This window comes from Echinops telfairi, unplaced genomic scaffold, assembly GCF_000313985.2.
Source record: "Echinops telfairi isolate 266 unplaced genomic scaffold, ASM31398v2 ScPeMD7_7406;HRSCAF=8444, whole genome shotgun sequence".
NCBI classification, from domain to species: domain Eukaryota; kingdom Metazoa; phylum Chordata; class Mammalia; order Afrosoricida; family Tenrecidae; genus Echinops; species Echinops telfairi.
In genome coordinates this window covers 1,589,074-1,600,665 of record NW_022111306.1, presented here as the reverse complement: position 1 = coordinate 1,600,665, position 11,592 = coordinate 1,589,074, and the positions used below count along the sequence as shown (strand labels likewise).

At 41.0% G+C, this 11,592-nt stretch overlaps 1 protein-coding gene across 1 annotated transcript in view; it reads right to left on the bottom strand.

Moving 5' to 3' along the window:
- Window positions 1–11,592, bottom strand: part of LOC101648013 (maltase-glucoamylase, intestinal-like) — a 138,240-nt gene that overhangs the window by 55,238 nt on the left and 71,410 nt on the right. Inside the window, exons 8-10 of the mRNA XM_030887342.2 lie at window positions 10,650–10,763; window positions 8,298–8,414; window positions 6,201–6,285 (exon numbers count right to left, since the gene is read on the bottom strand). Coding sequence (XP_030743202.2) covers window positions 6,201–6,285; window positions 8,298–8,414; window positions 10,650–10,763 — 316 coding nt within the window. The remainder of the gene's footprint in view (window positions 1–6,200; window positions 6,286–8,297; window positions 8,415–10,649; window positions 10,764–11,592) is intronic.

The window sequence follows — 11,592 nt, the reverse complement described above, 5'->3', positions numbered from 1 at the left end:
GCAATGGCCACACAGGACTCACAGATCATACTAATGGTTAAGAAGGTTTATTAGGGAAGTTAACAGGCGACCACAAGCCTGGAGCAGCAAACAGTAAAGATAAAAGGCTTTGTTCTCCTCAACCATGCCGAATCTGTCATGTCAAGAGTCAGCCTATCAGCCACATGGTAGCCAAGTCTCTCTCAGTCCTCCTCTCAAAGCCAGGTAGTCCCCTTGGCCTTGGCCTTCATGGGCCAGGAAGCAAGCCTACCTGTTTCTCTGTCCCATAGTTGGAAAGTCTCAGGGTAGATGAAAAAAAAATGTACCCCAAACTCTCAGCACCGTTCCTCTGAATCTCCACATCACAGTCTCTGATGCGTCTGGTTTTATCAATCTTGGAGCCCCAGTAGTGTAGAGGTTACAAGTTGAACTACGATCCAAATGGCCAGCAGTTCGAAACCAGCAGCAGCTCCACAGGAGAAAGACTGGGCTTTCTACTTCTGTCAAGGGTTACAGTCTCAAAAACCTACAGGGGCGAGTGGGGAGGGTATCACCCTGAATCAGCATTGACTCGATAATACTGAGTTTGGGTTTGGGTTTTGGTCACTTCTTAGACGTACCCTTCCAAGGTCCTCTGGGTTTCTCTTGCTCCTCTCTACTTTGACTTCAAATGTGGCTCACCGTGCAGCCATGGGGTTGGTGATAAAAACTGACCAGTCTCCCTTTTTAAGGTACATACATTCTGTTTGTGTAGTCCCAGCCAATCATTTTGTGGGAGTTACAAAGACTTGGGTAGAAGAGCCACGTGAAGACATTGCACTCCACTGCACCCATGCTGCCTTTCTGAGAGTGAGCTGCCTTCTTGACGAGCACTTCCATCCTTCTTTGCACTATGGGGCACAATGTCTTATTGCAGGAGTTGTCATTTGGATTGCATTGGCTTCCTCACATTTTAATCAATGGCAGCTTAGAAAGAAGCATCGACAGTCTCATTTCTAAGGGCCCCAAACTGCTTTCTGCTTTCCTCATCTTTTGCTTCAGTAATACACACTATGAGTGAACTCAACATTGCCTGATACCTCCACTGTACTTCTTTCATAAATTCACTGCATACTCTCTCTCGAATCTTTCTGCTCCCCAAATCCAAACCCATACTCCATAACAGCTCGATTAGAAAATTACTGTAGAATGCTGGAATAACAGTTCTTTTTTTTTTTTTTGAATAACAGTTCTTAAGATGGCTCTTCTAACCATGTCTCAGTAACTCCACCAAATGATTAGGTGGGACTGTGTGCAATGCTTTTAGAGGGGATTGGTCGGTTTTCATCCCTGGCCATAACAACGGGCCATCTTTGAGGCAGGAGCAGAAAGAGAGCATTGCAGGACCATTAGAAGAGCACGTTCAAGGTCTCTATCAGAAGGGGCCAACCACATGACCAAATGCACCAGAGACTGGCACAGAGACTCAGAGCAGCAGTGCAGAGATGATGGGGTGGGTGCCTTCTCCTCCTCTGGCCTGAAATTATGGGCCTGTGAGACAGAATGACAGGTGGGCTTCATAGTCTGGAGATGCAAGGGCCAACAGACCACATGGCTGAGAGAGAAACTTGGCTGCCAGCTGAGAAGAGCTTGCTGTGAACCAATGAGTGGATCCTTACTCTTTACTGGTCCTGATTGGTAGTAGCCTGTTAATTCCTCAAATAAGCCCCCTTAATCTTTAGTGTTTCCTGTGTTCCTTGCAGCCCTTGCAATGAACTGCCAAACCTAGGATAGAAGTAGTGCTGGGGGTGGAATGGCACTATCAGAACAAGGTAAAGGATGAAGGGTGAAGACTTGTCCGACTCCTGCCTCAAGGCAATAGGGAAGTCTGAGGTGGCTAGATAAGGCCTCCCAGGCCATTTATGGTACTTTGAAATAGAAGTGTCTCTATTGAGAATATATTTAGCCTCCTGCCACCTAATCCATAAATCTGTGTACATCGGTACTCAGTTTCTTCGTTTTCATATAGCTCCAAGGAAGTGTTCCCCTCTTTTAATGCTAGTCCCTTCACAATTGATGCTATCTGAAAATCCCTTTTTTCAGAAAGGCAAATTGTTGGATTAGCACCTCCTTCTTTTCATTTCAGCAAATATGCATACTTCAGTATCTCCCATTTCTTAGAAAACAAACAAGGTAACAACATTCCTTTCGACCCATTCTTAACTATAGCTCCATTCCTGATTCCTCTTCAGAGAAAAACATCCTGCCAAAAATGTGTATACACCACTACCTCTTCCTCCTAATCCCCAACTCTCTCCTTAACTGATTATAGTTTGATATCCACTCCCACTACTCCAGTGAAACTGCTCCTGCCAATCTCTAGATTGTTAAACTCTAGATACAGTCTGTATTCACCTTATTTGACTCTATGGTAGCATTGGATAAAGTTAACCAGGCTGTCACAATCACTGAAGACATAATGGGTGCATAAGAAACTATGGTGAAGAAAGTGGATGGTGCCCAGCTATTAAAAGATATAGTATCTGGGGTCTTAAAGCCTTGAAATTAAACAAGCAGCCTTCTAGCAGAGAAGAAACACGCCTACATGGAAAAAGCACACCAGCCAGTAAAATCATTATGCATCCTTAGGACCGGGTAACAGGCACCAGAAGACCCAAGCAAACAAACAAAAACCCATATTGTTGAGAATGAGGGGGGTTAGACCAGAGACCCAAAGCCCATCTGTAGACAATGGGACATCTCCCCCACAGAGGGGTCACAGGAAAGGTATGAGTCAACCAGGGTGCAGGAAAGGCCGATGAAACACACAATATTCCTCTGGTTCCTTGAAGCTTCTTCACCCCCCACTATCATGACCCCAGTGCTGCCTCTCACTTCAGACTAAACCAGAGCATGTGAACAGGTACAGATAAGAGATAAGAGCTCATGACACCCAGAATCCAGGAACAGGAGTGGGAATAGTGATACCAGAAGGGTAGAGTGAAGGTGGGGAAAGGGGAAGAAGGGGGAACCTATCGCAATGATCGACACATAACCACCACCACCCCTCCAGGGAGACGAACAACAGAAACCATGGGGTAAGTGAGACAGCAGTAGGTATAAGACACGGAAAAAACAATAATTATAAATTATCAAAGGTTCATGAGGGAGGGACAGTGGGGGAGAGGGAGAATGAACTGATACCAAGGGCTCAAGTAGAAAGAAAATGTTTTGAAAATGATGATGGCAACATAGGATGACACAATGGATGGATGTATGGATTGTGATGAAAGCTGTAAAAGACCCCAGTAAAATGATTTTTTTAAAAAAGATACAGAGCCAGTCATGAAACATTACCCATTCAGAGACCTCGGGGGTAGTGTCTGGTAAGGCCAGGCATGGAAGCATCCCCCAGTTCATATGGACCAGAGCTCATAGGCTTCAGGGGATGGTGGTCTAATGGCCCCTGGAGAAATATAGGTACAGATAATTTCCTATGATCATTGCAAAACCAGCATTCTTATCACATTGTTTAGAAAATCAATTGTGTTCTGCAATCATTGCAAAATCTGCTAATCATTTCCTATGATCATTTTAAAAACCTGCGGCTGTCAATTTAAGAAATACAGCTTTCTTGATTTTTACATTTTTAAAAGCAGTTTGTAAGTAGCAACCCCCTTTGTTTCCTTCTGGCTAACATTTCAGAATAAACTTGAAATCAACCTGGTCTCTGTCTTGGGCTGAAACAGAGACAGGTGATCCTGATCCCTTGTTTCCTGGCAACAATCTGAGGAATTTATATTCATAATTTCTTTTATGCAACCACTAACACGTGAAGAGAGCTTACTATCTTTGGGATTCAAGACCATGTAGAAGGACCTTGTAGTTTAACAGGTCTTGCAATGAAAGTTTGTTATTTCAGTTTTACTTTTCCCCTTTGCTGCTGGTTCGGTGGAAATGGCATCCTGGCACATTCGAATGTCAGTGATTGCAAAGGAAATATAAATGAGAGCTATTATCATTCAAATGAGAAGTCTGAAGCCAGGGGTAAATCTTTGACTACAAAAACCCACCTCCTAATGCAGTCTTCACAAGTTTTTCATTTGAATATGATTAATTGTAGAAGTAGCAAAGAATGTGGACATTGTAAATTCAATAGACCTTATCGCCAAAGAGTGATCTAATTTAATCTAATCTGCTACACCTCACCAACAAATCTAGCTCCCTGTATCATTCTAAGGATCAGCAGGGAAGAGTATTTCCGGTTACTCCCAAGGCAAAGGTGAAGTGTCCACACATCCCATGGTCTCATCACCAGCGTGAGACAGATTAGCTGAATTGGCTGAACCCTCCTTGTGACTTTGGTCCATTTTCTTATTTGGTTGATTTGAAAAAGAGTACCAACACCCCCAAATTCAAACAGGTTATACTCAGGAAACTAAGCTAAAAACAAACTACCCCAAACTCACTATCCTCCGGTTGATTCCGACTCACAGTGACCCTGTGAGACAGTACTACAGCCAGTGTGGATATCCAAGACTGTGAAAGCAGAAGTGCAATGCTAACCCACTGTCACAAACAAATCAATCCAAACGTTCTTTAACACTGAGAAACTCTCTGTGGACATTGAGATAGGCTAGTAGGGCTGGCCAAAACCCTCTTTGAGAAACTCGCTGTGGCAAGTTCAATAGAGAAGAAGGAAAGTGGCCTGTTGTTTAGGAAAAGGATGGCTTTCAGTTTGAAACAAATGCGAATATTCATGGTATTCACTGCGACAGGTGGAGCTCCTCATTAGAGTGCTTTGGTACACTTGAGTTGATCCACTAGCCTTAGCATGCACAGAGGCCACCGCCATATGACCTTCTAGATCCAGGACTAAATGCAACTAAGCAAGCCTGACAACCCAGAATACGTTTTGCTTTCCAGTTCCGTAAGCCTTTGCAATGGAATCCACCTTGAAAGATCTTCTGTATGAACACCTAATTAGCATGGCCCTGCCTATATGGGCTATTTTTCTGGAAATCCCTTCTTACCTAATGAATAAACATAATGTTCCTTCTCACCTAAAAACTGTTATAAATCCTAGCAACACTTTTGTTTGAGAAGTGTGTTAGTCTGGGTAGACTAGAGAAACAAATTCATAAACATGCATATGTATATAAGGGAGAGGTTTATATACAAGAGGAATTGAACATTGAGAAACCATCCCAACCCTGTCCAGTCCAAGGCCATAAATCTGATATTAGCCCATATATCTGATATCAATCAGACCAAAGGTCCTCTTTAAACTCACAAAACTCATGCAATGAAGCCAAATGCAGGACGATCACAAGCCAGTGAGTAGAAAGTCTCTGGGTCCAGTGTCATTGGAAACATCTCAGTGTTGGCAGGGGTCTCTCTGGCTTCCGAGGTCTGGTTGCATCCATGTGGCTTTTTCTTCTGCAATGTCTCCCAGGGAGTAGCAGAGAGCGAGAGGTGTCTTCCACCTCCAAGGAGGAAGTACCAGATTTCCCAGAATTCTCAGCAAAAGGCCATGCCCACAGAAGTCTCATTGGCTATCTCCAGATTGACAGCCTAGATGCCACCCTGACACTCCTAATCCTTAAATTGACACCAGATTAGGTGACTACCACAAGAGGCCAGGGGAAAGTATTTCATAGGCCTTTCCTATCACCACCTGCAGGCTCTTCCCTTATTAAACTTTTGCTCATTTGGAAAAACTTGGCCTCTCTCGATTACTTTTAGTCAGCCGCAGGTGAAAATCCTCCTTTACAGGGTCGTTTATTGTTTGGTGCCGTGGAGTCCGACCCTCTGAACAACAGAAGGAAGCCCTGCCCGGCCCTGCACCGTGCTCACAATCGTTCCCATGCTTGAGCGCATTGGCAAAGTCGCTGACTCAATTCATCTTGTTGAGGGCCTTCCTCTTTTCTCTGTCCCTTTTGCTGGTGACAAAAGGCATACCAACCTAAACAAACCCATTGCCATCAAGTTGGTTCCACCTCATAGCAACCCTGGAGGAGGAAGTCACCAGGGCCCCCTAAGGTTTCCAAGACGGTACATTTTCACAGCAGCCAACTATCGCCTCTTCCTCCTGTTCAAAGTGCTGATCTTTCACCTCTTGTGTACAGACACGTTAGAAAAGTTTTGGAGTATTACTACATTGGTGAGACCTCTGAAAGGAAACTTACACTTTCTAAAGTGCAAAATTATTTCAAAACATATGGCAATTTGGGAGTACTTACCAGGCACATAAGGTGGGTTGTTTAAATTGTTATTTACACATCCTGGCTGCTGTCCTGTTGCAAAATTGGATGGCTCGTTCATATCCTCACATAAAAAATAAAAACTCAATGAGTAATCGTGGGTATCGTTTTCTTACTTCCCATTGTGGGGAAAAAGCAGAAGAAAGAGCATTCACTCATCCACAAGCATTTTCTGAAGATGTAAATGTGTGGAATGGTGCACTAGAAGCTTAGCAATAAACAAAACACTATCCCTGGTCTCAAAGAGGCTATCCTGGCAAATCAGCAACAGTTCCACAAATACACAAAGGTCATAGGTAGGAATAGGTAGGAATAAATAGCAACCATTTCAGCAAATGTCAATTACGTCTTTCCAATGTTTGTGAGCATAAATCATTCTTAATTGCTTTCTCTTGGAGCTCACCTCTAATCCATCATCCAATCCTGTCAATTCTACCTTCAAACTAATCACAAAATCAAATCATGTCTCATTGACTCCATTGTCACTATCCTAGGCTACACCATCATTGTTTCTTGCTTTGCATCATTGCCTTGGTTTCTATTACCTAGCCTTCTTCACAGGGGCTCAGAAGAGGACTTAACTGTAAACTAAAGAAACTTAAGTTTTGTCATCATCTTCTGTATGATCCCTTCATGTTTTTATATTAAATTTTCTATTGGTATTTCCGCCCCCCCCACCCCTTGGAGAGCTACTCAAATGATACAAGGCTCTATAATACCTGAATTCACAACTGCTTTCACACTCCTTTTGCCCTTCTGGCGGTCTAGTCTCAATATAGCAAGCAGAGTGATCCTTTAAAAGATTCTACTTAAAATCTTCCAGCGCTGCTTCATCTCACACAGAGCAAAAGCCAAAGATGCCCTTTGTGACAGTGGCTCAATACCCTGCTCACATTTTCCCTATTCTTGTCCCCCCTTGTCCTCATCACTCTACTCTAGTACACTAGCCTCTTTTCTCTTCCTGGAAAATATCAGGCATAGTTCTGCTTTGAGGATTTTGTATTTACTCTATGCCCTGTTTAAATGCCTTTCTCTCACTTTTGTTACCTATTTTCTTCTTCACAGATGACACTATTTAAATTTCTGACTTGCCATCTTGCTTCCCAGTTCAATTTTTCTCATTGGTAGTAATTATTACCTAACATATTGTTTTATTTATTCATATTGTTTGTGGCTTATATCAAGGAAATGCTTCTTTTAAGTAGCCCTCCAATGCCTTCTGAATACAACCAATGATTTTTTTTTTTAAAAAGCATATTTTAAGAAAATCAGTGAAATATTCATAGAAAAGTTCTTGTGACCACTGCATGTCAGTGGACCCACATAATTTAACATGTGGAAACGATGAGAAATGGGAAGGAAAGTGGGCAAGTAACGACACAGAAATAGGAGGCTTTGCTCTTTTTAAGTATGTGAATAACAGGGGTTAGGGATGGCTCTGTTGAGTGGCAAGAGTGCTCTCAACTTCACATAATCATCAGCCCATATGATTTTGCTTGTAAGTGTTTCTCTGGATTAGATATACAATGAACTGTTGTCTCATTAGAACTGGGCAAGCCACTCCTCAGGTCTCTTTCCTTTGCTTATATTCCTACGCTAACTTCACTGCTCGAAACACTTCAACCCACAACCCCATTCAATTCACAAACTCCCATTCACTTCTCATGGTAGCTGACCTGAGCTCAATGCCCTCGATCTGTATTCCTATTGCTTTCAGTGTTCCCCCATCATGACCATGCAATCGCTTATCTGCCCACTCCTTCTTCAACTACTGCAAACCCCCAGTGCTGCACATGGAGTAGGCATAAACATCAATGCCTACATTAAAACGCCTCATTTAGACTAAGAGGAAGCAATGGTCCAGATGGCACATACAGAGACTGCCAGTATTGAAGGAAAAAGCTCTCTCTACTCACCAGTGAAGCATAAAGGAATTGAAGCAGAAAACATAAGATAAGGAACAAGACTTTTCATTTTAATTTGGTATAGCCTGCTATATGAAGCTGAAAAGATGAGATCATTCCACCTTTTCACCAGCAAAAAAAGAAATCTTCAATATAACAAATTTAGGCTTACAATCCAGATCCCATCATAATCGATGACGTTCTTAAATTCCGTGCACAACCGGATCCACCATTCTGTTGTTAGGGGGTTGGTAAAGTCTGGAAACACTGAATCTCCTGGGGGCCAGGCCTATGATGGATAAAGAAGTCAACCAAAACAATACAAATAAGCTATTATGGTGAGTGTGTGTGAGTGTGTGTGTGTGTGTGTGCGCGTGCAACTTCAATATCATCAACTCACTTCTGACACACAAAGACCATATAGGAGACAGGGTAGAACTACTTCACAGGATTTCTGAGGTCGTTAGTCTTTATGAAACCAGCCTGCAGCATCTTTTTTCTTGGAGAACAGAAAGTGGTGGGTTCTAAACATTCTCTTTACAGAAGGCAGCACAATGTTTAACCCACTGCTCCACCAGGGCACCCTACTATGGTATAGAAACTTCTATCCAACTCAATGTGTCCCCATATAGGATTTTCTAGACTATAAATCTTTACAGCAACAGATAGCCTCAGTTTTCTCCCTTGGAGCTTCTGGTGGTTTTGAACCACCAACCTTATACGTAGTAGTTCAACACTTATCTGATAGCACCACCAGGGCTCCTTGGGCACCTATATAAAAACCAAACTCACGGCCATCCAGTTGATTCTGACTCATCGTTGTCCTATATAGTATTTCCAATACTGTAAATCTAAAAGGAACAGATATTCTCATTTTTCTCTGTTGATGACCTTCTTGTGTTTGAACTGCCAACCTTGTGATTAGCAATCCAAAGTTTCCTTTGTAGAAAGCCCTTTAATTCTTTTAGGAGCCCTGGTGATGTAGTGATTACACATCGGGTTGCGATCCAAAAGGTTGGCAATTCAAAATCTTCATCAGCAATATGGAGAAAGTTAGGGCTTTCTACTTCCCTATAGTTATAATCTCGGAAACCCACAAGGGCAGTTCTCTCGGGTGCATAGGGTCACTATGAGTCGGCAGCAACTTAAGCACAGAGTTTGGGGATTTTTTTTTTTTTTTAGTTTTAGATCCTTTGGAGATTCTATATTTGAGCCTTTCTATAGTCTTACAAATAAAAAATTGAGCCTTCAGGAAGTTAAATAGCTAAGCACACAGTAAAAGGAAATAAAGTAGTGGTAAAAGAGAAATTATTTCTCACCACAGCTCAATGCTCTTTTAATAGTAAAATTATGCACAAAGTTATATTTTCTCACTATGCTACTGAAATTTCAGTTATTCTTTTCCATGCCCTATATACAGAGAGGTTAAAAAATGTAAAACATATTTACAATAGCAATGAAACAGTAATATATTCATGGTCACAGCAAGAGCTTATAAAAACAAGATAATGAAAACAATAGAATGCTCATGAATACCAAAAATACATAAATCAAGAAATATAGAATATTTTGGGGTAAGAAAATTTTAATGATATAAAGATGCTAAGTCTCTCTAAGCTGATTCATAATTTTAAATTAATATCAACCCAAATTTTATTGCAACATTTATAACTACATACTTTATCTGGAAAGATAAATGAGGCAATGGTGAAGAGTTTTAGAAGACTAATAGGCCTAAATAATCATAAAGTCATATTAAGGAATGGAGAAACCAACAACAACATAGCTACAAGGTAAGAAATAAATGCTTGTCTTTGTAGGAATTTATTTCATGATAAAGACAGTATTTCAAAGTGGGGAAATGCTGAATTATTCAACAGATGATGCTTCATCCATTAACTATCCATTTTGAAAAATTACATCATACTTATATTGGATATCATACATGAAAATAAACAAGACATAAATTTTTAAATATGATTTAAATGTTTTAAAAATTTTCAAATGATCTAAATATATATAGGAGCCAATTTTTACAAGTTACAATGGTCTTTGGGGAGATTCAAAATATGACATCAGAAACAAAGGATAAAAAGAAAGAAGACCACGATGGCTACAAAATAGTTTAAATTATTCAGCAGAAACACAATACGCAGGTTAAAATACAAACAGTCTAGGAAACATATTTGGAATCTTATATGGAAAACACTAAATATTTAATGAATCGTGAAGAAAAAGGTACAATTCCCAATGGGAAAATGGCAATAAATATTCATTGACTTTTCACAAGGAAAAGTTGTAGTAAAGAGAAGTTATAAAAAATGGTTAGCCTTATAGAGAATGAAAGGATTGAAACACATGAAATTGTCCAGGCCAGCGCTGCAACTCTAAGAAGCCAGCACAGCTGAAGAAGCTGCACATAAGAGTCTTCAACTGAACTCAAGAGATGAGTCATCTGAATTGAACGTGTTAGTTATATACTCAATCAGAAAATGCCTGACATCTAATTTTGTGAGGCTCTTACCTTGCCAACAGCTGGTGTGGCTCCATCAGAGTTATTGATCCATATTTTCATTTTCTGTCCAAGTTCATAGGGCATGTAAGTACCTGCCAGTTCATCTTTTGTCAAAAAGGGGTCCTGCATTTCCATGAAAAGTGTAAGGAAAAATAGCATATGATAACTATAACTGTAAACTTCCCAAAATATTGGAGATAAAATTTCTAATATTCATATACATAATGTTTTATATTGCAAACATTAAGATGTCCTCACATATCAAATACGATTGCAACATAAGAACTCATTCCATTTCTTTTTAGTGTTCTACAACATGACCCCTAGTGATATGAGTTTCACAATGCAATTACATACTTCTGGTTAGTATTTCAATTTACTTTACTTGAAACGTTATCTAAGAGCATAAGTCTAATCCAGATGAGCAAATCAAGAAATTTGGATTCTGCTTTAAATGTTGCTGGAAAACACCTCAATAAATAAGCCAAGTACTTTTGAGGAAGTTCAAGTTTTTCTTCCATAAAATGAAACATAGTAAGAAAACTCTTAAAATCATTGTTCCTCTAATAGAGCGGTCTAAGAGGCCCAATCCCAACTACATGGACAGCCCCCCATCCCTGCAGAAGAATTCCCTTTGGAGGATGGCACTGAAGCTACAGCTCAGGAAGAGGGACATGTCTGATCAGAGCACACGGGAGCAAATGAAGGTGGAGGAAAAGGGAGTGGAGCACATCCTGGCCCACCAAGCCCTGAGGATGATATTCCTGCTCAAAGCAGCCAAAGCAAAAAGAGGACCATATGGCCGCCACTATGAGACATGACTTCCCTCACTGACCCAAAACACTACAGGGGACAACACTGCAGACAGTGTGAGAATTGCACCGATCTGACCCCAGTACACTGAGGCGAAACACTAAGGGTGTGCAACAGAACAGCAAGGGGAGCAGAGCAA